The 26,082-nt window shown below is 47.9% G+C and overlaps 1 protein-coding gene across 17 annotated transcripts in view; it reads right to left on the reverse strand.

The window, feature by feature from the left end:
* TNK2 (tyrosine kinase non receptor 2) overlaps positions 1–21,532 on the reverse strand; it is a 43,973-nt gene extending 22,441 nt beyond the window's left edge. For 8 of the 17 annotated variants that reach the window (XM_040484825.1, XM_040484829.1, XM_040484823.1 and 5 more), the window contains exon 1: positions 1,135–1,497. In XM_040484825.1, the coding sequence (XP_040340759.1) occupies positions 1,135–1,212 (78 nt within the window). In that variant the 5' untranslated portion in view covers positions 1,213–1,497. Of the gene's footprint in view, positions 1–1,134; positions 1,498–3,805; positions 3,875–4,511; positions 4,535–20,735 lie in introns of those variants that run through there. The other 9 variants (XM_040484824.1, XM_040484838.1, XM_040484833.1 and 6 more) reach the window with 4 other exon arrangements.
* Positions 21,533–26,082: the final 4,550 nt, after the last annotated feature.

The raw sequence follows: 26,082 nt of genomic DNA on the forward strand, positions 1-26,082 counted from the left end.
TACTACAGGTGACATCGTGTTGACTGACTACACACACACAGTAAAAAAGTTATATTTTTATTATTTTTATTTAAGAAGAACTATAAAAATAACTCTAACATTTCAATTACACTTATTATATGCCAGGCACGGTTCTAAGCGTTTAGCTGTATTAACTCACTTATCCTCAACAAAACCATTTGTTACACACAAGGGAGTGCATGGACGTTAAGAGGGCAGGGCACTGCTGCTTTCCAGAAGAAGGCCCCAAAGGTGCACTGTGAAAATCATTGACCTAGGCCGTGTCTCTCCGCAGCCTGGCCAGGCAGGGCCAGCCAGCACTTCCACCATCACTACCCTGTCCCTAGAGCAAAGCAATTGCACCCACTACATGCCCCACGATGTGGCCTGCCAGCAGGGCAAGCAGTTTGAAGTCTCCCTCCTCTTCTTGCCCAGTCTCCAAGTCTCAGGGTTCTAGACTCCCCACTCCCACCCTCCTCTGGGGGCAACTGCTCAAAGCCATGCCCTGGGTGGTCAGGACTTGGGGAGACACACAGCCCTTCCCCTGAAGCTGTGCAGAAAGCACAGTCTGGCATGTTCCTTTTCCCTGAGACACCAGCTAACAGATCTCCCTGCTCAGCTGGACACTCCCCTCCCTGCTCACCAGCCCCAGGGACAGGGTTGCTCTGAGTAGGAGTGTGTGGGGGACAGGGAAGAACACTGGGATCCCAGTGAGAAGAAAGCCATCAGGGTCTTAGTTCTGTCTCTACCACCAGGGTGACCCTGGATAAGCCCCTTCCCCTTGGCTAAGTGCCCCTTCCCCGCCAAGTTTCTTTGTCTCTGAAGCTTCCCCCCCCCCACCCTGCTCACAGTCTTCAGCTGTGCGTGTGCCTGGCCCCCAGCACACCCACAGTCCCACACCTGTGTCTGACGTGTGGCGTGGCACTCTCCAGACACGCACATTTCCCACATACACTTTGCTAACATGCTCACCAACCAGAATGCAGCAGCTGAGGGGAGAGGCCCTGGTCTCAGAACCCCTATCAAGCCCTCAGGCATTCCCGGTCCTGTCCTCTGCTCCTCGGTGAAGTGCTGGCTCTGAGGGGCTGACCCAGTCCCCAGTCAGTCCTACCCACATCCCCAGCCCCCACTCACTGTGTACAGGCGTCGCCGTAGTCTGGCCAGGAGAGGGAAAGAAAGCTCCAGGCCAGGGAACCGACGGGCTGCTGGCATCTCCACGGAGCTGGACCCCCTGACTGGGACCCTGGGACTTTGGCCCAAGATATGAGGGAGCAGAGCCTGTAGCTCCTGAATTTAAGGTTCTGCCCAGAAGGGAAGTTGGCCAAAGACCTGCTCCAGGAGTCCCCCAAATCCCACAACAGGAGTGGGAAATGGGACAGAAGAAGAGGGTGGGCTCCTTTTCTTTGCTGCACAGCTGTTTCCACAGCTGGCTAGTCTGGCAGGAGGTGAGCTCTTCTCTGGGCTGGCTGAAGCCTGGGTCCTCTGTCCTGTTTCTCTGACTTCTCTTCAGTGCAGTGGTCACAGCTCAGCCCTACTCCCTGGCTCCCCCGCCTGACTGCCCTCCCTCCCTTGTCCCTCCCTCCCCGGCTGAGCAGCTCTGACACTGGCTGAAAAAGGACCTTTCTGAATCACTGCCAAAAGGGTGGCGGGAATGAGGGGACTCTTCCTCCCAGCCACCCGCGCTGGCCCCCCTGCCTCCCCATACACAAGGCCCCCTGTCTTTGGCTTCCACCCCAGCCCCCATAGCTGCAGACAACTCTTGGGATTTTAGGGTGGGGGCTATGTGAATCAAGCAGCAATGTACAAAGAGGGGCTACAGGCTCCTACATGGGCTTGTCTGGGGCTGTGGGGGCTAGAACACAGCCTGAGTTGAGGGCCTGGACCCCAGACAGACATTCCTGGGCCCTGCAGGCAGACCCTTCAGAGACCCTCCCCCATCTCCCAGTCCCAGTCTTGGCTGGGCGTCTCCTGGCTCAGGCCCTAATGTGGCCCTGTTACCCTGGTGCCCGACGGAAATAGGAGGCCGGCAGCCTGCCAGAGTGGGGCAGTCCAGCCAAGAGCGAGGGGGGTTGTGGGGGTGAGGAATCTCCACCCCCTCCCCTGGGGTTGCCTTGCACTGCCCACAACATCCAGGGTGCCTCCTCCCCCAGACCAGCTAGCTAAGATCCAAAGCCCCTCTAAACAAACAAATATGCCCCTAGACCCTGCTGGGATGTCCTCACTCCAAAGCAATAGGATTCTAGGCTATAGGATGTTTCTTGTATAGCACCCCCAAACAAAGGCAACAGCCTCAGCTAAAAAGAACTGGAGAAACTCCACCAAGCCCCCATTGGCCCCCCATGTTCCTACAGCTGACAAATGATCCCTCTGCCCCTCCTCAAGAGTACCAGCTGCTCCTACACCCCCCTCACTACAGCCCCCAGACACACCTGACAGCTGCAGGAAGTCCTCGCAGGCTCCCTTAGCAACCCCTCCCCCCATCAGCAGCCATGTCCAGAGAGCCCGTTTCTTGTACACTGTTCTCTTGTCCCTATCCAGCTGGCTACTAGCTCTGGGAACCCCAGCTGGATGGTGGGGCAGACAGCTGGGTGAGAGTTTTGGGGAGTTAGCATCTTAGGCTCTCTTTCCAGGGCCTCTCTTAGTGCCCAGCCTTCTTAGCAGGGAGGTTACCTGAAAGGTCAGCCATTTCCTGGTCCAACCCTGTGGAGGGGTAGGGGGCGTGGCTGTTGGGGGACATGCCAGCTCTCAAGCTCTCAGTCCCTCCTCCTCATCCCTGTGTCATCTACCACACAAAGCTCGTGGATCCAGCCAGGTATAGCCTCCCCTTGGTCCAGTGAATCACCAGTCTGAGGCTGGGGTCAGAGCTAATAGACAAGATAAGGCCGGGCTGAGATCACACTGGAAATGACTTTTCCCAAAACCCTGGCAGACAATGCCCTTGGCTCAGAGAAGCCTACTGCCTACCACCCTGAAGGAGCCCCAGGGACCTGACTTTAGGGGACAATTTAAGCAAAATTACTTCCTCTACTGCAAAAGGGGGGCTGCTGGATCAGAATGGCCAGATTAAAGAGTCTAGCCACCCCCAAAAGATGTGTCCCAAATCATTCAGAACCCCATGCCTGACTCTTCCCTTAGACCTTGGGTAAGAACAAGCCTCAGCAACTTGGTCAGCAATCCAGCTGCAAAAGGCTGTGAGGAAAAGCAAAGCCTGGTCAGAGCTCAGGCCACTTCTTGGACCCTTCTCTCAGACCCGGAAAACAACCTCCACCTTTTCTGTCCCCCTTAGTCCTGTCAGCTATCGCCCTCTGCCGACCAAGAGAGAAAGTGCTTGATCTCCAAGCAGAAGGGAAGCAGCCCCACGAATAACGATCATATTTCCTAAAGCAAATAAGGGCATTTCGCTTGATATGCATATTCAAAAGTAAGCAGGAATGTCCAGGGAACAAGGACTCAGTGCCCATAAAAGACTACACCCAAAGCCTGGCACTGCTTCTGATGCTCCCACCGGGTGTTGAAGAAAGCCCAAAAGGCAGTTTAACTGGGTCCCAGAGAAACCGGAGACACTGAGGCAGGTGGCAGCATCAGTAATTTCCCACCACTGACTTGCCCCTCACCCACCACATACACACACAAACACCTCATTACCCAGCCTCTCAGCCCCCAGGATCTGTCCTGGGGCCCTGAAGCACAGACGCCCCTCACTCCTGAGAGGCTGCTGCGGAGCAGGGCTGGGCCCTCAGCTCATTGGCAGATGATGGGGTCTAGGACCCAGCTACCTGGCTATCCCCCAGGCCTCTCCCATTACCTGCTGTCCCTCCTCACCCCCAGCCAGGCGCTGATATGCAGATCTCTCCCCCATGGCACCCAAACTCCCGGGCGTTAGAGCCAGGGAGAAGAGCAGAGCCCTCCCGCAGCCCCCGCCCCTCCAGCGGCACCGGCAGCGGCAGCGTCACTGCCCTGCGTCCCGAGGGGCCGGGCCTCCAGCATCCTCCAGAAGGAGGGCAGGGGCTGCTTGAGCACCTCAACCGAGAAGGCCGGTCCGTACCCCACAGCATACCCACCCACAGCCTCATATCCACCGCTGGTTGGCCAGTGCCGGAGCCGAGCCCGGATGGTTGGATGGTCGCCGTCACCTATGCCGGGCCTGCGACCGGCCCCTCCCCCAATCGCTTCCCCAGCCTCCATTCCAAGGAGCCGCCGCCTCTCGCCTCTCCGCAGCACCACCTGCTGACCCCCGGAGACATCCAGGTGCCTCGACCCCACCTCCACTGACCGCAGGGCCACAGCTCCCCTCAGCTCCTTGGCTGCTACCTCCATGACCCCTGAGCTCCACTGCCACCAATTAGGTCCTGGGGAATCAAGACCTCCCACATAAGGAGGTCCACCCAAGAGGCTCACAGGAAAGGAGCCCCATCCTGACTCGGCCTGAGACCCCCCCCTCCGTTCACTGGGGACTGAAGCCTATCCCCCCAATCCGCCCAGCTTCCACCAAGCTCCAAGCATGCGCCCACCTGCCGGACTCCCTGCCGCTCCACTCCGCACTCCACTGCACTCCACTCGCTCAGCGCCCCGAGAACCTGCCCAGTCGTAGAAGCCACGCCTCCGGCACCAGGAGGGAGACCACAGCCCGCCCCTGCCCCACGCCTCTTCCCAGCCCGGCCTTGACATCTCCCTAGCCTCCCCCAAGACTGCACAGGCTGTGCGCAGGGGAGCTCAGGGCAGGGCACAGTGCTGGGGCTGACCTCTGGCCTCAGTAGAGTGCCTCGAGTGCCCACACTCCCCGCCGTAGGAGCTGCTCCAACACGTGCCCACGCCGGGCTCTGCCACCCAGCACTGGGGCGAGGCCATTGCCTAGTGATCAGGAAGTCCTACTGCAGAGGCTCCTCCTCTCCCTCCCGCCCGCCCTGAGGGCCTCAAGGCGCCCCACGCACACCCTTTCATTGTGCTGGCATCTGAAGCATCCACTGACTCCTTAGTACCAGGTATTTAGGGCTGAGCTCAGGGCACCCTCCACTTCCGGGAGGGTTGGGGCAGAGGAGGAGGAAGATGCTGAGACACCTGCCCTCCCATCAACCAACTCAACCTTGAGGCTAAGGAAAGGGACCCCAGGAGGATACTGGGTGAGTTCCTATAAGGCTCAATCTCCTCACAAGTTCCTTCACCTTGAAGCATGCTGAGGTAGGGGATGACCCTGCCAGGCAGGAGATCTAATCCAGGCAGAAGTCCCTGGGTATCTTACAGCAGCTATAGCAGTTTTGTGGGAAGCTGCAAGAACCCAGCCAAAGTCAGGAAGCTGTCCTGACCCAAAGTCAGAGAAAAAGAGCATGAAAATGCCAGGCCCATCCATTCTTCCCTTCACTGGATGAATGGTATGATCCAAATTATTCCTCCTTCCTGCTTTCTCCCTATCTCCTCCCCCCCCCCCCCCACCCCCATTACCCTCCCTTCCTAATGCCATCCTGCCAAGATTCCCACAGGATCCAAACTACCTTTAGGACTTGGGGGATCTACCCTACATGTATACCCCTGTAGTCTACAACTTGCCCCCATATCTCTAAAGAGAGATGGGAGTGGCCAGGAACCAGCTTGCCTCTGCTGTCCACTCCCCTCCCCCAGCCTCTCCAGCAGCATCAGTGAAGTGACAAATCCACACTGAGGAGCAGACATGACATGTAATTTCCGGCCAAGAGATTTTTCCAAAACAATCTACCGTATTCTTGGGAATATATGCCAACCTCACCTCCAAGCCAGCCCTCTCCACCCCTGCCCTCCCTCTTCTCTAAGCTCTAGAAGGAAAACAACATATTGGGAGGAAGGGGGGGGGGGGGCTTATAGTTCCTCTCCCAGCCAGAGGATTATCTTGCCTCCACACGCCAGCCCCACAAAGCCCAGTCAACTTCAACTCACCCCTCCATACACAGGCCCCAAACTTCTGGACCAAGGCCAGGCTGGCTCCCCTTGGGACCTCATCCCAGAGGGAACTGCAGCAAGCAACCCCACACCTTCAGGTCAGCCCAGTTCTGACATCACACAGATCTGGGGAGGAGGCTGGTCTGGGGCCAATGGAGAGAGGGGGTGATTCAGACACACACCATGGCTGTCCACACCCTCTCCATCTCCAGGACACAGGGGGCCCCCTCCCTCCCAGGAGAGCTTGGCAGCTGTGGTTCTGAGGAGAGGCAAAGCTGAGGCATATTTGCTAGTGGTGCTGGGCCCATAGGCCCCAAGTCTAGCCCTGGAGCCTCTTTCCCATCCTCCTTAACTATTGATATTTCCCCAAGACTTCTGAACTCACCCTTCCTTCTCTTCTCAGTGGACGCTCTGCTCCCTGGGGGGGTCACTTCCTCTCCCTCCCCTGCCCCAGGGCTCCAATTACCATGTGCTGTCTGTCTTTATTTCTGACCACCTGAAGCTCTAGGCCCACATTTACAGACATTTACAGGACAGCTCCACCAGGAGGATGCACAAGTACCACAAATTCTGTATAACCATACTGAGCTCATCATCACCCCCTTCAACTTAGCTAAGGCATGCTCCTATATCCCAACTGAAAATATCACAAGCCTATGCCAGCCACTCAGGCTAGAAACCTCACCCCTGGCCCCCCTGCAACTATAACTTCCTACCTTCCCCACTGGGCAGGACACAAAATCTTGTTTCTGCCTCATTAGTCCTCCCAATCAATACCATTAGGATCAAGAGTCAGACAGACCAGATCTGAAATCTTGGCTCTGTCACTTTGTACTTGAGCAACTTTGGGGCAAATACCTTAACCTCTAAGACTCAATTTCCTCTCCTGTAAAATGGGAAGAAATAGCAGCACCTCCTTCACAGAGTGCAGATTCAATGAGATAATGAACAGCACACTTAGCACAGCACCTGGCACACAGCTGCCTATTGCTATTATTGTCATCTGAAGTCCCTCCCCTGCTTATATCCTTCTGTAACTCCTCATTGAGCCAAATACAAGGCCCTTCAAGATCCTCCCCTTGCCTATTTGTCCACCTCCATACCTCATCATTTTCTTCAAATGTCCATATTCCAGCCAAATTAAATACTTGCCCTTCCCTACACACACTCCCTTCTTTAATTTTTTTTTAATGTTTTTGAGAGAGACAGAGAGAGACACAGAGACAGTGGGGGAGGGGGCAAAGAGAAAGGGAGACACAGAATCTCAAACAGGCTCCAGGCTCTGAGCTGTCAGCACAGAGCCCAATGCAGGGCTTGAACCCACAGACCCTGAGATCATGACCCTGAGCCGAAGCTGGACGCTTAACCGATGAGCCATCCAGGCGCCCCACTCCCTTCTTGAATCTTAATGTTTCAGGGTGCCTGGGTGGCTCAGTCAATTAAGTATCTGACTCTTGATTTCAGCTCAAGTCATGATCTCAGTTCGTGAGTTAGAGCCTCATATTGGGCTCTGTGCTGACAGTGTGGACCCTGCTTGGGATTCTCTCTTTCTCCCTCTCTCTGCCCCTTTCCCACTTGCTCTCTTTTTCTTTCTTTCTCTCTCTCTCTCTCAAGAATCAAGAAAGAAAACTTTAGAAAAAAAAAACATTTCTCATTAAAAAATTTTTAATGTCTCTGAGCTATTCTCTTTGTGACAGTCCTTCTCTTTGTCTACATGATGAATTCCAACACATCCCCCAAGACCCATGTCATCTCCTCTGTAAATTGCCATTTCCTACCTCTAAATGGTTATTTTTGCCATGCTTCCCATGTTATTCCGTTAAAATAATATTTGAAAACAGGAATGGTATAAACACACAATACAGTTAACTCTTGAACAACATGGGTTTGAATCGTGCAGGTCCACTAATGTGTGAATTTTTTCAATACGGTACAGTACAATGTATTTTCGCTTATGATTTTCTTAATAACAACATTTTCTTTTCTCCAGTTTACTTTGTTCTAAGAACATAGTACGTAATACATATAAAATGTAAAATATGTGCTGTTTATGTTATTGGTTAAGTTTTCCACTCAACCGTGGGCTGTCAGTAGTTCAGTTTTTGGGGAGTCAAAAGTTATATGCAGATTTTAGACTGTGTGAGAGGTCAGCACTCCTAGCCCCCACGTGTTCAACAGTCAACTATAGTGTAGTACATGTGGAAAATAGCCAACATCAATGTATAATTTTCAAATTATCCATCACACTCTGATCCTTAAAGGCTCACTGTTCTTATAGCATTCTGTATCAATATATAATCTACTGAGAGATTCTATGTACACACCTCTACTGTAGTTTGTACCCTGTAAAGTAACCAGCTGTTTTTATCTATCAACTTGAAGGCAGAAGCTGGCAAGGTATCTGGTCAAGAAGAGTTTCCTGAAAGAGACTTCAAACCCATAAGATGGACACTGGAGAAAGGGGGCCTGCTTTACTTCCAGAGGGTATCAGAAATAAGCTTCATTCCCCCACCCCACCCCCACCCAGGCTTTGCTCCCTCCCAGTATTTCTAATCCAGAAAAGCAAGCACCTTCACAGAAAGAGGGGCTGCCAATCTCATTACAGCCACTCCAGTCCCAGTAAGCTACTTTGCTCCCACAAAGCCATTTCAGCACCAGGGATGACAAGGCCAGTCAGTTGCTTATGCAGAGGGAGGGCCAGGAATCGGCCTTCTGCATGCAGAAGGCTGCATTCTTACTAGACTGCAGGGACAGCTGGGGTAGGCGATACAACAATGTTGATGGGAAGGAAGCTCAGTTTGTCAGGCATCCCAGCCTCACCACGGGGGTCAAGGGAGTAACAGGGTGGGAAGGCAGGGCACAGAAGCAGGGAATCAGATCAGATACAGGGACCCACTACGCCTCATCTTCGACTCCAACAGAAAAGGAGGTGTGACTTTCAGAGAAGAAAGGAAAGAATCTACCTTTACACAGAACCTATCCACTATCCAGACCCACATTGAACTCAACACCTCCCCACATGTACCAACTTGATCTTGAAAGTATTTAGTTGCTGTTTCATGCTCCAGCGGCTCAAGATTGGCATGCCAACCCTGACACTCAGAGACAGGACACTGAGAGCCCTAACACATTCCTGGAGCACTCCTCCCACCAACAAAACCCTACTCATGTGTGACAGAGGATAAATTCCGGCAGCTGTCTGGGTCTTGTGCACATGCACCATACACGCCCTGGTGCCAGGGCTCGGATGCAGGGCACTGCAGAGAGCTGCCTCTTGCCAATCCTCTGGCCCAGGCATCATCACAACACCAAGCGATGCAGTGACTCCCGGGAAGGGAGGAAGGATGCAGCACAGCTCCCAGCAGCCAGCCACTCCCAGAGCTCTTCTAGGGCTGGGGCTGCGCAGAGGCTGCCTGGCTGGTCCTCTGCCTGCTGGCTCAGGCCTCACCCCACCCCCACCCCTTCAGCAAGAGCCTAGAGCTGAAGGGGCCTATTGTTGAGCCCCGGAGGTGGGGTGGGGAAAGAAGCCAGAGCTGTGAATGGTAGAGCATTTATTCTGCAAGAGGGACTGCTCATCCCCTCTGGACCATGTCCATACCAGAACCCCAGGAGCTAGCAACACCCAGTGAAGGACAGGCTGCAGGGCCCAGGAGACAAAGGGACTGAACCTAGGAGTAAAAGAAATGTTGGACTACCTTCCCACTATATCCTGCCTATCCATTTTAGCAATAAAGAAACTGAGATCCTAAAAGGGGAAGGGACTTGTGAAACAAGGCACTTACGGAGCTATCTTTGGAAACAGATCCCTAGGAACTAGGGGAGATCAATAGTTCAGAGCGGAGGTGACTGTAGACACAGAGGAACAGCCATACCAAGGTCAGGGATTAGTAAACGTAAGGACCCAGGAAGAGGAGGCCTTGCCTTATTAGAAGACACAGCATACAGGAGACAGGCAGAGACAGGAAGAGCCCACTGTCCTTACCCAGCTAAGGCCCTTGGCTCCAGGGCTCCCAGGAGATACAGCTGCTGAAGGAAGAGACCAAGCCAAAACTCTCACTCCAAACCCCGCCTCAGTCACTCACCATGCACCTTCTATGTGCTCACCTTGTGTTAGGGTTTTGGGGAAATAGGAAAGGGAAGTTATGTTTTGGGTCCTCAAGAAGACACTATGTGCAGGTTCTTTTATTTTTTTTAATAGAAAGCGATGTTTTTTTATCTATTTACTTTTATTTTTTTTAGTGAGTTCTAAGCCCAATGTGGGACTTGAGCTCACAACACCAAGATCAAAGAGTTGCACACAACTGAGCCAGCCAGGGATCCCTACATGCAGTCCTTTAAAAGCTTCATCTTCACTAACTGATTAAAAACTTCCCCTTATTACTCTACATCATCCCCGTTTTACAGATGAAGAAATTGACGTTTTGAAGAAGTGACCAAGGTCATGCAGAGAGTAAGAGCTGCAGCCAGGATTCAGTCCATATACAAATGCACACTAAATTTCTTGGCTCAATGATGTGAGCCCACAGAGGGCAGAGTTATAGTCCTATTCATTAAATATATACTGGATATTGAATGAATTCATGGATTCTATGAGGAAGTTTAAAGAGGGGACAGAGGTTCCAGGAAAAATACCAGTAAATTGAACACATGCACATAATTCCATTCCTTCTCAAAACCCCTCCAAAACTACATTTTTAAAGAGAATTTATTTTTCTAAAGAGAATTTTTTAAAAAATATTTATTTATTTTTGAGAGAGACAGCACAAAAATGAGCAGGGGAAGGGCAGAGAGAGAGGGAGACACAGAATCTGAAACAGGCTCCAGGCTCTGAGCTGTCAGCACAGAGCCCGACGCGGGGCTCGAACTCACGGACCGCGAGATCGTGACCTGAGCCGAAGTCGGACGCTTAACGACCGAGCCACCCAGGCACCCCTTTGTTTTTGTTTTTTAGTGAAATGTGGATAATTCCCTAATCAAAAATCCTAACCCATTCTCCCAAGGTTTCTATTACTAAAGTTGAATTTAGTAGTTTTGTGTCTACCTCATCCATGTCACACATGGGAGAAAATAGTATCAACAGACATTTACTGCTATCATAATTGCTAAAACTACAATAGAAGGGATGGAGGATAAAGTTCAGATCTTCTGCAACAGAGAACAAAAGACACAAAGATGGCAAACAGGAGAGGGAAAAAAAAAAAAGAAAACCAGATGATCAGTATAAGAAGGTCCAATATCTAAACAAAAGGAGCTCGGAGAGACAGAGAGAGAGAGAGAGATGACCAAAATAATACAAGAAAACTTCCCAGACCTGAAGTACAAGTTTCCAAACTAAAAGGGTTCACTGAGCATACAGCACAAGTTGAAAACAGACCCATACTAAGCTACTTAATTAGGAAATCATTACAAAACACAATACTGGAGATAAAGAGAAGATCCTACACACTTTGGGGCAAGGGAGAGGGTCCCATACAGGATTTGGAGTGACCTTAGACTTCAGTGTTAATTCTAGAACCTAAAAGCAGTATCCTCAAGATGTGAAGGAAAGCAATTTCCAACCTAGATCTTTATATTCAGCTGAGTGAATAGCAGGCTGGCAAGGTCTCCAAATAATCTTCCACCCGTACACTCTCCTCCCTCAGGAAGCTACTAAAGGACAGACTCTACCAAAACTAGAGAGTAAACCAACAAAGGAGAAGACATGGGATGCAGGAGATCCAACACAGAAGAGCAGTGAAGGAGATGCCCAGATGCTGAAAGGAGGTTCCAAGAGGATGGCTAAGCACCTGTGATAGACACCAACCAGACCATGTTGCTTCAGGATACAAGGCTCTGAAAGAGACTTCTTCAGAAAGATAAATTTGATAGAATATCTGATGGAACTGACATCTTGAGAAACTTAGACAGCTACTGGAATTTGGCTAATTGAAAGGTGCACAGAAAACTAAGCAAACAAACAAAAGCAACTCCAGGAAGAACAAAAAGTTGTGCAGGAAAGGAAAAGTCATCACAATTTACTACCCCGTAACAATAAACACAGACAGTAGAGTGAAGAGACTGAAGGATGGGAAGTGTAGAAGGGTAGCAATGGGGGAATTAAATTCAAATTCTCATCTTTGGCCAAGATGGAATAATAAGGATCAGATTTGTTCTCCTGACTGCAATAACAAAAAATTGGACGAAATATACAAAATGGTTTTGAAAATACCAGATATCAGGAACTAAAGACAGTGATACCTGTGAGTCAGGAAATAAAAGAGGTCAGCCCTATGGTTGAGTTTCCAGGCTACAGCACAGAGAAGGGAAACTGTCAGACCCCAAAAGACTCCAGGAGTTGAGGAGATGGAGCTTAGAGTTTGGGGAGTCTTAGGGGGCCAGAGTTCACAGAACAGAGCAGCAAAGAAGAGAGAGTACCACAGAAGTCTATAAAGGGTTCCCCTCAAGTATTTAGCTGAGCACTAATCATCTATGTGAATGTGTAGAAATTACCCAAGGGTAGGGAAAATAACCACCCAAAAGGATTAGAAGTAACAATGCCTGGTGCTCCCAAGGCTGGGAAAAGTGCCTGTTCCCACCAGCCAAACTGGAAAAGGTAGGCACTGGGTACAATTCACAGATGGGTCTTGTCTCAGCAGGAAAATTAGTAGCCTTAGATTGAACATGGCTCTGGTCCTAACAAGTCTTAAAAACAAGACCCAAGATAATCAAACTGTTTCCAAGTCACTGCATCCTAGAATAAAGCTCAAGAATAGTTATAAGAATACAAAAGTATCCAGCAACCAACCAGGTAAAATTAACATTGTCTGGCATCCAATAAAAAATTATCAGGCATGCCAAAAGCCAGGAACTAGGACCTATAATAAGGAGATAAAGCAATTAATCAAAACCAACTCAGAACTAACACAAATGGTAGAATTAGCAAGGACATTAAAATAATTAAACATTAAAACAATTATTAAAACTATTATTACTATAAAACTATATAGCTATTAAAAATATTTTTTTAAGGGGCACCTGGATGGCTCAGTCAGTTGGGCATCCAACTTCAGCTCAAGTCATGATCTCACAGCTTGTGAGTTTGAGCCCTGCATCAGGCTCTGTGCTGACAGCTCAGAGCCTGGAGGCTGCTTCAGATTCTGTGCCTCTCTCTCTCAAAAATAAAGATTTTGGGGCGCCTGGGTGGCTCAGTCGGTTAAGCGTCCGACTTCGGCTCAGGTCATGATCTCGCGGTTCGTGGGTTTGAGCCCCGCGTCGGGCTCTGTGCTGACAGCTCAGAGCCTGGAACCTGCTTTGGATTCTGTGTCTCCCTCACTCTCTGACCCTCCCCCACTCAAGCTCTGCCTCTCTGTCTCAAAAATAAATAAACATTTAAAAAATAAATAAATAAAGATTTTTAAAAATTTAAATATATATTTTTAAAAAGAATATAATTGAACTTCTAGAATAAAAACTACATTGCATGAGATGAAAAAAATAAGCTGAATGCAATTAAAGGTGATTACATACTGCAGAAGAAAAACCTGGTGAACCTGAAGACACAGTAATAGAAATGATCTGAAATTAACTCCAGAGAAGAAAAAAAAAATCTTTTTTAAATAAACAAAGCATCTGCTCCTGAAACAATATTGCACTGTATGTTAACTAAATAGAATTTAAATAAAAATTTAAAAAGAGAAAAAAAAATTTTTTTAAATAGGGGGACACCTGGGTGGCTCAATCAGTTAAACATCTGACTTCAGCTCAGGTCATGAATTCACGGATCATAGGTTCAAGCCCCATGTCAGGCTCTGTGCTGACAGCTCAGAGCCTAGAGCTAACTTCGGATTCTGTGTCTACCTCTCTGCCCCTTCCCTGCTCATTCTCTCTCTCTCTCAAAATAAATATTAAATTTTAAAAAATTTAAAAGAAAAAAAATAAATGAACAAAGCGTCTGTGAGCAATGGGACAATTTCAAGTGGCCTAACATTTGTATTGTTGGAGTTCCCTGAGGAAAGGAGAGAGAGCTGGAAACAGAAAAAAATATTTGAAGAAATAATGGCCTAAATATTTCCACATTTGATTAAGATTATAAGCCCACCGACTCAAAAAGTTCAATGAACTCCAAGCACAAGACACATGAAGAAAACTGTACCAACATACCTCATAATCAAATTGCTCAAAATCAGTGATAAAGAGAAAATCTTAAAATGTAGCTGGGGAGGGTGAGGAAGACATGTTACAGACAGGGAGCAAAGATAAAGATGACAGCAGAGGGGGCGCCTGGCTGGCTCAGCTGGGAAAGCATGCAACTTTTGATCTCGGGTGGTGAGTTTGAGCCCCATGAGGGCACACAGAGCTTACTTAAAAAAAAAAAAAAAAAAAAAATGACAACAGATTTCCTGCAGAAATGAAAATGAGAAGACAGTGGCACAATATCATTAAAGTACTGAAAAATAAACTAATGAAATGGAATTCTAGTCCAATGAAAATATCTTTTTAAAATAAAAGCTAAATAAACTTAAGCATACAAAAGCTGAAAGAATTCATCACCAACCTGCACTACCATAAATGTCAAAAGAAGTCCTTCAGACAAAAGGAAAATAATACCATATAGAAATATGGATCTATGCAAAGAATGAAGCACTGGAAATAGCAACTACAGAGGTAGACATCTAAGACATTTTTATTATGTACATTATTTTAAAAAATAAATTGTTTAAACACAAATAATACCAAATACTGTGGTTTACAACGTGTGTAAGAATAATTTCTGAATAATAACATAAAAGGAGGAGAGAAATAAAAATATAAATTTTTATACTATTATCACTTGAAGGCAGACTGTGATTAAAGATGTGTATTATGAATCCTGGGGCACCCGGGTGGCTCAGTCAGTTAGGCTTCTGACTTCAGGTTACGTCATGATCTCACGGTTTGTGACTTCAAGCCCCACATCGGGCTGTCTGCTGTCAGCACAGAGGCTGCTTTGGATCATCTGTACCCCCCTTTCTCTGCCCCTCCCCTGCTCACTCTGTCAAAAATAAACATTTAAAAAATTATTTAAAATAAAGATGTATATTATGAATCCCATAGCCAGTACAAGGAAAGAAAACTATCCTCATAAATACAGATGCAAAATTCTTAACAAATTCTCTAGCAAACAGAATTCAACAATACATATAAAAAATAACACACCATGACCAAGTGGAGTTCGTCTAAGGAATGCAAGGTTGGTTTAACATTTGAAAATCAGGGGTGCCTGGTGGCTCAGTTGGTTAAGTGACTGACTTCAGCTCAGGTCATGATCTCAGGGTGCGTGAATTCGAACCCAACATCAAGCTCACTGCTGCCAGTGCAGAGCCTGCTTCAAATCCTCTACCCTGCCCCCTCTCTGCCCCTCCCCTGCTCATTCTCTCTTTCTCTCTCTCAAATATAAGCATTTAAAAAACAAACAAAAATTTGAAAATCAATGTAATTCAACATATTAACAAACTAAAACAAAAAAATCCCACAGTCACAGAAAAAACACTTTTTGTTAATTAATTAATTAATTTATTTATTTTTAACGTTTATTTATTTGTGAGACAGAGACAGACAGAGCATGAACGGGGGAGGGTCAGAGACAGGGAGACACAGAATCTGAAACAGGCTCCAGGCTCTGAGCTGTCAGCACAGAGCCCGACGCGGGGCTCGAACTCACGGACCGCGAGATCATGACCTGAGCCGAAGTCGGCCGCTTAACCGACTGAGCCACCCAGGCGACCCCGGAAAAAACATTTGACAAAGTCCGACATCCATTCCTATTAAACATCTCAAGACCTTCTGGGTGGCTCAGTGGGTTAAGCATCCGACTTCGGCTCAGGTCATGATCTCGCAGTCCGTGAGTTCCAGCCCCGTGTCAGGCCTATGCTGACAGCTCAAAGCCTGGAGCCTTCTTCTGATTTTGTGTCTCCCTCTCTCTGCCCCTCCCCTGCTCGTGCTCTCAACTCTCTCTCTCAAATAAACGTTAAAAAAAATTTTTTTTAGTAACAAATTTAAAAATCTCAGTAAAATAGGAACAGAGGGAGTTTCTTCAACTTAATAAAGATCATATATGAAAAACCCACAGCTAATATCATGCATAATGGTGAAAAGACTGAAGGAACAAGTAACCCCTCTTCTACTCAACTTTATACCAGAAGATATAGCCAGTGCAATTAGACAAGAAAAACAAGTAATTATCAGGCATAAAGATCAGAAAGAAAGAAGTAAAACTGTCTTTATTAACAAATGACATGACAGTCTATGTATAAAATCCAATGGAAGCTACAAAAAGCTACTAGAATACATTTAGCAAGGTGGTACGATTCAAGATTAATATACAAAAATCAATTGGGTTTATATATATATATATAATGGTAAGTGAAAAAAGCCATTCACCAAGGGACAAATACTGCATGATTCTACTCCTATGAGGTATTTAGAATAGCCAAATTCATATAAAGTAGAATGTGGTTCCAAGGACTAGGGTGGAGAGGGTATGGAGAGCTATTGTTTAATAGGTACAGAGTTTTAATTTTGCAAGATTAAAAAGTTCTGGAGATGAATGGTGGTGATAGTTGCAATGTAAATGTACCTAACACTACTGAACCATACCCTGAAAGATGGTTAAGATGGTAAATTTTATGTTATATATATTTTACCAAAATTAAGATAAAAAAGTAAGAAAGCCAAATACCATTTACATAGCATCAAAAAAAATACATAATACTTAAGTATATATCTGACAAAACACATGAAAAATCTGTATACTTAAACTAGAAAACACTGGTAAAATTCTTAAAAGTCCATATACAGACATATATATTGTTTATGGGTCAGAAGGTTTAATATTGCTAAGATAATGGACATTTCCCCCAAAATGATCTACAGATTCAATGTAATCCCAATCAAAATCCCAGGAGGCTTCCTTATAGAAATTATCCCCAAATTGATTCTAAAATGCATGTGGAAGTGCAAAGAAGCTGGAAAAACTAAAGCAATTTTGAAAAGAACAACGTTCAAGGTTTTACCCTGATTTCAAGACTTACTATAAATCTACAATAATCAAGACAGTGTGGTATTAGGATAAAGATAGACAAAATGACCAATGAAGCAAGAGAGCCCAGATTGTATCTACACATATACAGACAACTGATTTTTTTACAAAGGTGCAAAGGCAATTCCATGGAAGGACACGTTTTTTTCAACAAATGGTGCTGGAATAGTTGGATCTCCACAAGCAAAAAAGCTGAACTTCAATTCATTCCTTGCACCATACACAAGAATTAACCCAAAATGGATCATTAAACCTAAATGTAAAACCTAAATGTAAAACCTAGAAATCATTTCTAGAAGGAGGAAGGCGGTAGAGCATGAGACTCTTGATCTCAGGGTTGTGAGTTCGCACCCCACATTGCACACAGAGATTACTTAAAAATAAAATTGTTTTAAGAATTAATAAATAAAATGTCTAGAAGAAAAATAGGAGAAAACCATTGTGCTTTGGGTTAGGCAAAGATTTCTTAGACGTGACACCAAAAGCATAAACCACCAAAAAAAAAGTTGTTAAACTGGAGTTCATTAAAATTTTAAATTTCTGCTCATCAAAAAAGGCACCGTAAGGAAAATTAAAATGTAAGCCAAAGATGGAAGGAAATATTTGCAAATCAAACATATCCAATCCCAACATATTCAATAAAGGATCTGTATGCAGAATATATAAAGAACTCATAAAACTCAATATAAAAAAAAAAAACCTCACAATTAAAAATGGGTAAACAATTTGAACAGACATATCACCAGATATACACATGGCAAATAAGTACATGAAAAGATGCTTAGTAACATTAGTCATTAGGGAAATGTAAATTAAAATCAAGGAGATAATCACTGCAGACCTATTCGAAGGTCTAAAATTAAAGAAACTGGGGCACATGGGTGGCTCAGTCGGTTGAGCATCTGACTTCAGCTCAGGTCACAGTCTCAAGGTTCATGAGTTCGAGCCCAGCATCAGGCTTGCTACTTTCAGGGCAGAGCCCACTTTGAATCCTCTGTCCGCCTCTCTTTCTCTGCTCCTCCCCGGCTCGCTCTCTGTGTCTGTCTCTCTCTCTCTCTCAAAAATGAATAAACATTAAAAAAAAATAAAAGCTAAATTAAATTAAAGAGACTGACCATACCAAGTGCTGACAAAGAGGTGGAAGAATTTGAACTTTCATATACAACTAGTAGGTATGTAAAAAAGTTTTTTTAATGTTTATTTTTGAGAGAGAGAGACAGAGACAGAGACAGAGACAGAGTGTGAGCGGGGTTGGGGCAGAGAGAGAGGGAGACACGTAATCTGAAGCAGGCTCCAAGGTCTGAGCTGTCAGCACAGAGCCCAATGTGGGGCTCCAACTCACTAACTGCGAGATCATGACCTGAGCTGAAGTCAGAAGCTTAACTGACTGAGCCACCCAGGCGCCCTACAACTAGTAGGTATGTAATATAAGACAACCACTTTGGAAAAAAGTCTGGCAATTTTCTTAAAACTTAAATGTATACCAACCATATGATTCACAATTCCAGTCCTAAGGATTTATCCAAGAGAAATAAAATAGTATGTCCATAGAAAAACTTATACAAATGTTCACAGTAGTTTTATTTGTAATAACCAAAAACTAAAAACAACCCATCATCAGGTGAATGGATAAACTGTGGCATATATGTGTAATGGAATGCTACTCAGCAATAAAAAATGAGCTACTGAAGCTTACACAACATGCATGAATCTCAAAATAATTATGTTGAAAAAAAAAAAAAAAAAGCCAGGCAAAAAAGGACACATGCTGTCTGATTTCATTTCCATAAAATTCCAGGTAATGTGAACTAATGTATGGTGACAGAAAGCAGACCAGTCTGTTGCCTGGGGAAACGGCATGGCAAAGGAGGGGCGGGAAGAAGGAATTAGGAAGGGGCACAAAGAACTATGGGGGTTGGTTGGGAATAATAGGTATGTTCATTATCTTTATTGTGATGGTGGTTTTACAGATATATTCATACATTAAAACCTACTGTTTTAAATATGTTCCATTCATTGTATATCATTACACCTCAAGAAAGCCACTATTAAAAACAAAAAGAATAACCACTTCCTTCTCCAGAATAAAGCACAGGACAAGGGATAATCGTGAATTTAGGGACCGGAGGAAAAGGTCTGGGAGCACAGACACCTCCTCCCCAACATCTGCCAGCAGGGGTCCCGGGAAAGTGGGCACCAAACTGCCAAAAAGCGGACTGAGCCCTCTGCTCTCAGGACAGTGTAAGGAAAACCATGGCCCACTGCACAGAAACTGAAGCCCAGAGACGTTATCTTGCCCCAGGAGGTTACACAGGTAGTAGATGGTCTAAACCCAGAACTGTCAAAGTGCTTCTCTTCATCTACCACAAATTCAAAAAAGTTGACCTGAAACAGGATAAAGGTATATGCTTATGTCTATGTGTTTAGAACAGACAAATATCTCCATTGGCTCCAGAGAGCCAGAACCAGTTTGGACACCCCAGAAGAGCCAGGCACCGTGGACACAGCAGCTGAACTTCCGGTGCATGAGTGTTTGGGGTAGCAGTGTGACAGGCAGGTGTGGGACGAAGCTGACAGTCGGTTTGGGGTTTGCATGAGGAGCAGACTAACCGGCTCCTCCAGCATAGTCCCAGGAGCTGCCTGCCTATGGCTCTGCTGCCCCAGCCACCACCACCACTCCCCCTGTCCAGACTAGAGAGGACTATCTCCACCCACTCTGGTTTAGACAAGCGGCTGGGGCCACCTGACTCAGACATAGGACCCAGCTAAGGCAAGCAGCAACTCTGCACCCACCCCAACCTGAGGGCCATAGGAGCAGGAACTTATAAGTGCCAAGTAAGAGGTGAACAACCCTAGGAGGATGAGGCCCATAAACTGGCCAACCAACCCCCTATGGGCCAGGAATGAGTAGGCCTGGCACTTGGGCCACCGGGGAGTCAACAGGAAGCCAAATCTAGTCCCCACCCTGTAAGCCCCACCTCTAGGCTGCGACAGGAGCTGGCCTTGGCTGGTACAGAACCTATGATGACACAGCTGTCCACCTCCATGGGGTGGGGCTGAGCTCTGGGCCACAGAGAATGCCCAGAGTCCAGTAGTACAAACACCCTCTCCTCAAAGTGTCCCTTTCAAATTAGAGGCCTAGAGCCCACACCCAGACAGAAGGCCTCACCAGTAGTTCTCTGCCCTGCTACCCCTATTCATCCTTGGCTCTGAGCCCTCGATTATTAATCAGCTGTGACAAGAAGGTGTGGCGGGAGCAGGTCAGGCTCGTGCTCAAGTCACTGGCAGCCACACGCACATCACATGGCTAACAGGGTTACTAGATAAAGTCCAGTTAATGCAATGCTGCCCCTTCCCTTTTTTGGAATCTGTTTTGAGGACCTGAGAAAACCTGTGCTGACTGCACCATCCCAGCCCTGGCAAGGAGGCACTCCTATCTCCAGGGACAGACTGATGGAGGGGTGACTACCTCCTCCGCAACCTTGGCCTAGGGCTACCCCTCTCTGCCTTCTGCCCAGGCCTGGTAGCCTCGCAGTCTCACCTCCAGTCTAGACTCTAAGGAAATGCCCCATCACTCTAGTTGGCATTTTTAGTACTGGGGGGAGGGGTCCTGCCTCGCTGTTGAAATTGCACTGCTTCCTTCCTCCCGAGGTTTAAACACAGCAAAGTGAACAAGAGCAGTTTGGAGACCACCCTCTCCTGAAATAACTGCAGCCCCCTGCTTCAAAACACACCAACTCCCGCTGGGAAGGGAATTGGGTTTCCTTACCTGCTGCCTTCGGCTGCCTCCCTGCAGACACAGTTTCGATGATGTCCAGGCTGAGGTGGCAGAAGAGGATCCAGCAGGACACACTGCCCGCTCTGGGGCAGTGGCTTCTAATGCTCCAATCCCCAAACCCCTACATCTTGCGCTCACCACGGCCCTTGAGCGATCCGGGCGCTGGGCAGCCGGCCTGTAGGTTACCACCTCCTCCTCCGCCGGCGCCTCCGGATCCTGTGCCCCTCGGGGGGCCCCTCTCCCTCCTGGGACCCCTTCCCGTCCAGGTATGTCTCCTGAACAGCCCGCACCACCTGTCCTTCCTGCACCCCGGGCAACCAATTTGCTTCTTGCACCCCCAGGCGCCCCTCCCCCTCAGGCCCCTGGGGCCCCACAGGCCTGGCCCTCCCCACCAGCTCGAGTCTCTCGCGGCGTGTCGGGGCCGCTCCCAGGACCACTGCCTCCCGCCTGAGGTGCCCGCAGCTCTCCCAGTGCTGAGCCCCCGGCTCCCCGGAACTTTCGAGCCCCTCCCCGCGCTCCCAGGAACGGTCCCCAAACTCGGAGAGCGGCTCGGGCTGCTGCAGCAGCCTGCGTGGGCTCCCCTCCCCCTGTTCCTGCACCCCGGCGCGGGCCTCCCCACGCTCCTGCACTGCGGGGCTGCCTCCCCCCTTCTCCTGGTACTGCTTGCGGGGCCCCAACCCCTCCTCCTGCACCACAGGCCAGCCCGCCGAGCCCGTCCACGGCGGCGGGCGCCTCCAGTCCGCGCCGTCCGGCGGACCCCACACCACCCCCAGGCTGGGCTCGTGGCCACGGCCGCCCCGCTCCTGCACCCCCGGGCCCACCCCGCCCTCCTCCTGCACGGCCGGACCCACGCCCCCCTGCTCCTCCACGCCGAGCTTCAGCCCGCGGAGCAGCTGCGGGCCCCAGCTGAGAACTCCGACCCGCTGCGGCTGCTGCTCCGGCAGCGCCGGACTGAGTCCGCCGCGCTCCTCCTGCGCTCCCCGCTCGGGGCCCCTCGCCGGCACTGCCCAGCGCACTCGCCTGCCCCCAAGAGGCCGCGCGGTCCCACCCCTCCAGATGGTGCTGCCCTCGGCGCCCGCTTACACCGCCCCCTGCCCCGCTCCCTCCGCCCCGTCCCCCTGGGGAGGGGGCTACAGGCTGGCCTTCCCGCGGGTTCCGCGGCCACCCCCACGTCCCAGGCCCGCCTCCCCGCCCTAGCCTCCCGGCGTCGACGTCCGCCCGCCGGGCGCCGCGCCCAGCGCCGGCCCCCGCAGGTGCTGCGGCCCCGCGCGCCGGCTCGGGAGCCAGGAGCGCCCGCCCTCCCGCCTGAGTTCCTGGAGCCCGCCTGCGCCTGCGCCGCCCCAGGGGGGCGGAGTCCAGCAGGGTTGGCCCGCCCTCTTAAGGAGCCAGGTCCCGCTAGCTCCTCCCCTCTCTCCACTCCTCAGTCCCACTACCCATCCTCCTGCTTTACTCTCCAGAATCTCCCCACCCCAGGCACAGCTTGCGCCTTCCTGTGTGTCTACCGGAGGAGAGACGAAGTCGAAGGTAGGGAGTTACACTGAGACTGTGCAGTTAACTGGGCCCAGTGGAGGAGCACTGAAACAGGAGTCTCGAATTCTCAGTAGCAGCAGTTCAGCAGCTGCTCACTTACCACGTGACAGTGTAAAAAGTCACTTCCATCTGGTCTCAGTTGCTTTGTTTCTAAAATGAGGAGGTTGGATTGGAAAGTTTCCAAGGCCACAATCCAGTGAGTGTTTGCAGAAGTGGACTTGAGTCATAATCTCTCAGCAGCAGCCCAGAGGCCTGGGAACCTGGGCCACCCCCATCCTTTCTCTGGGGCCAAAGGAGGACATTTCAACAAGGGAGAGGTGGTTTCAGACCTATGACACTTTCTGCCGGGAACACAGGCATAAACAGTCCCAGGTAAAGGGGGCCTTCCTCCCTCCTGCACCGCTCTCCTTCTTGGGTGCTTTCCTCCCTGTACCCACAAAGAAGGAGAAAATTCAGAGCTCCTCCTCCCATTGATAGAGCAGCTATCGCACCCAGATCCTAGCTAGTTGGAGGCAGCCTTGAGGCATGGTGCTTAGAACTCACAGGTTTAAGGCCAGTTGACACTGTTACTGACTACCTCATCTATGCAATGGGTACGATAATAAAACAAGTCCAGAGAGAATTGTCCCAAGGATCAGACATCAAAGAACTGTGTAGGATGACTCTGCACCCCTGTTGTCCAGCATTGAGCTCAAGGGCCCTGGCGGGAGGTGGGGGAAGCAGTAGGGCAGATCGGGATGGGTTAGAGACACCTAAGGGGGGGCTGGACTGGGTGGATTTGGGTCTTGGTGTCTTGCCTTGTGAGATAGGCTGGGCATCTTTCCACTAAATCATTTGATAAGCTGTGTGTAACAGCTTACCTTAATCAGGAAGCCAGAGCATGGGGTGAATGCACCCTACCTGGTCCAAGGGAGGGTCTAGGGCAGGCAGGACTCCTGACGCCACCTCTGGGTTCAGCCAAGTTCCCCCTTGCTGCCTGATCTCAGAGGAAGAAGTCAGGGAGAAGGAATCTGAGGGGAGTCCTCTCCCAAGCTCCTTTACACTACATCGGTAATGACAATTGCTAAGGTTTATGGAGACTTCCTATGGGTAAGGCCCTGCATTTGGCATGTATTCTCATCTACCGGCCACCACAATCAAATGATGTTACATATTACCATCCTCATTTTAAAGATGGACTTTACATTGTTAAGTAACTTGCTCCAGGTCATACAGCTGGTGGCATTAAAACCAGGATTCAGATCCAGTTTTTGACTCCAAAGTCTGCCCTATACCACTGATATCAGCACAACAAAGCAATGCCAAACCCAGGAGCCTCACTTTAGGATGTATAAAGTCTGACTAAATTTGGGAGTCAATAGATGCAAACAACTGATTTGGAGCAAGCTTTCTGCCTGTGAATCAAGCTCCACATCAAAGCAAAGAATCAAAGCACTTGTATCCTGGTCAGTCCTGCTAGGTGATTTTCTTAAGGGAGCCCAAGTCCCCATTCTTCCACCTCCCCTCCACCTGCCCACAAGAGCCAGATCCATCCTTCTTACATGCTTAGTGCAAGGTTATCTGGAGCTTTAGTTTCACCGAAAAGCTTCCTCCATCCTTTTTAGTCCCAACTCTTGGACTCTCTCCACCACCACGCTGAGCACCAGGGGCTATGCTGAGAGAGGTCCCTGAGGCTGTCTGTCTCCCCTGCATTGTTCTGTGAGTCCAGTACCATCGCCTAGAGACACCTAGGAAGACGGCTCTGCCCTCAGGGAGCTGACAGCATATTAGAGGAAATGAGACACAGTCTAGAAGCATAAGGCTCAGGAGCTTAAAGGTGGCTGTGGGGATAAACCCCAACCCTTTAACGTGCCTGTACCAGTCTCTTCCCAGATCTGGAACTTGAGGAAGGTTGCCCACAGCAGAGTGACTGCAGGGAGAAGGGCTTGTCAGGTCTAGTTCTAAATGGAGGTGAACCAAGCTGCTTGAGGGAGGTTTGTGGGGTGCCCTTAAGAATCCCCACCTCGAGATGACTGCACTGCAGGGTATACAGGAGGACAAGGAAGGTGGTGACGGGGCAGCCTGGCTCATACCAGCAAGCAAGTGCTCAGCGAAGAGTGGTGAATGTTGCTGAGTGATTGGGCTGAAGGGTTTTTGTTCTGTTTTTTTGTTTTTGTTTTTGTTTTTGTTTTTTTTTATAGAGCAATGTTTTTTTAAACTACTGTTGCAACCTATGCATAGGAGGTGAACTGAATTCAGTAGGTTTTAACTGGCTTTTTTTTAGTGGAAGAGGGCAATAATGCAATAGAAAATATGAGAATGTAATTTTTTTGAACTTTTGATTAAAGTATGACATACATCCAGAGAAGTGCAAACACGTGCACATTTTACAAAGTGAAGGTACCTAGCACCCAGATCAGAAAACAGGACGTAACCAGCATCTAGAAGCACTTCCAAATTTAATTTTTATTTTATTTATTTTTTAAAAAAACAAAACAGACGATATTCTTTTATTAAAATACAGTAAAATTAGAAAATAGGAAAAAAATCAGGAACCAAAGTTTCTTCTACCTAGAAATGTAAAGTTTATTAAACAGTTTTTGTGTCAAAGAGAAAATACCAACAGAATTTTTTCCATATTTTATTAAAATTATTTTTATTTTATTTTATTTTATTTTATTTTATTTTATTTTATTTTTCATCATGAGTGTACTCTTTAATCCCCATCCCCTATTTCTCCCATCTCCCTACATCCCCTCTGGTAACCATCTGTTTATTCTCTATAGTTAAGAGTCTGTTTCTTGGTTTGTCTCTCTCTTTTTTTTTTTTTTTCCTTTGCTTGTTTGTTTTGTTTCTTAAATTCCACATATGAGTGAGGTCATTTAGTATTCATCTTTCTCTGAATGACTTATTTTGCTTAGCATTATACTCTCTAGCCCTATCCATATTGGTTTTTATTTTATTTTATTTTTTATTTTTTTTTAATTTACATTCAAATTAGTTAGCGTATAGTGAAACAATGATTTCAGGAGTAGATTCCTTAGTGCCTCTTACCCATTTAGCCCATCCCCCCTCCCACAACCCCTCCAGTAACCCTCAGTTTGTTCTCCATATTTAAGAGTCTCTTATGGTTTGTCCCCGTCCCTGTTTTTATATTGTTTTTGTTTCCCTTCCCTTATGTTCATCTGTTTTGTCTCTTAAAGTCCTCATATGAGTGAAGTCATATGATTTTTGTCTCTGACTAATTTGACTTAGCATAATACCCTCCAGTTCCATCCACGTAGTTGCAAATGGCAAGATTTCATTCTTTTTGATTGCCGAGTATATATATATATCTCCATCGTATATATATATAGCACATCTTCTTTATCCATTCATCCATCGATGGACATGTGGGCTCTTTCCATACTTTGGCTATTGTTGATAGTGCTGCTATAAACATGGGGGTGCATGTGTCCCTTCAAAACAGCACACCTGTATCCCGTGGATAAATGCCTAGTAGTGCAATTGCTGGGTCATAGGGTATTTCCATTTTTAGTTTTTTGAGGAACCTCCATACTGTTTTCCAGAGTGGCTGCACCAGCTTGCATTTCCACAAATTTAATTTTTAAATAACTGTTATATTAATCTAGCATACCCTTCATATTCATGACTTCTTAACTTTCTGACAACCCTCCTCCCCGCTCTCAACACACAGAATGTAAACTCCACAAGGACAGAGGTTTTTGTCTGCGAGCAGATTGGCACAGACACCTACGACACTGCCTAGTAGGTGCCAGAAATGTATATTGAATGAATGAGAGTGCATCACAGCTAATAAAGGTATTGT

Source organism: Herpailurus yagouaroundi, unplaced genomic scaffold, assembly GCF_014898765.1.
Source record: "Herpailurus yagouaroundi ecotype Mexico unplaced genomic scaffold, PumYag 162, whole genome shotgun sequence".
NCBI lineage: Eukaryota > Metazoa > Chordata > Mammalia > Carnivora > Felidae > Herpailurus > Herpailurus yagouaroundi.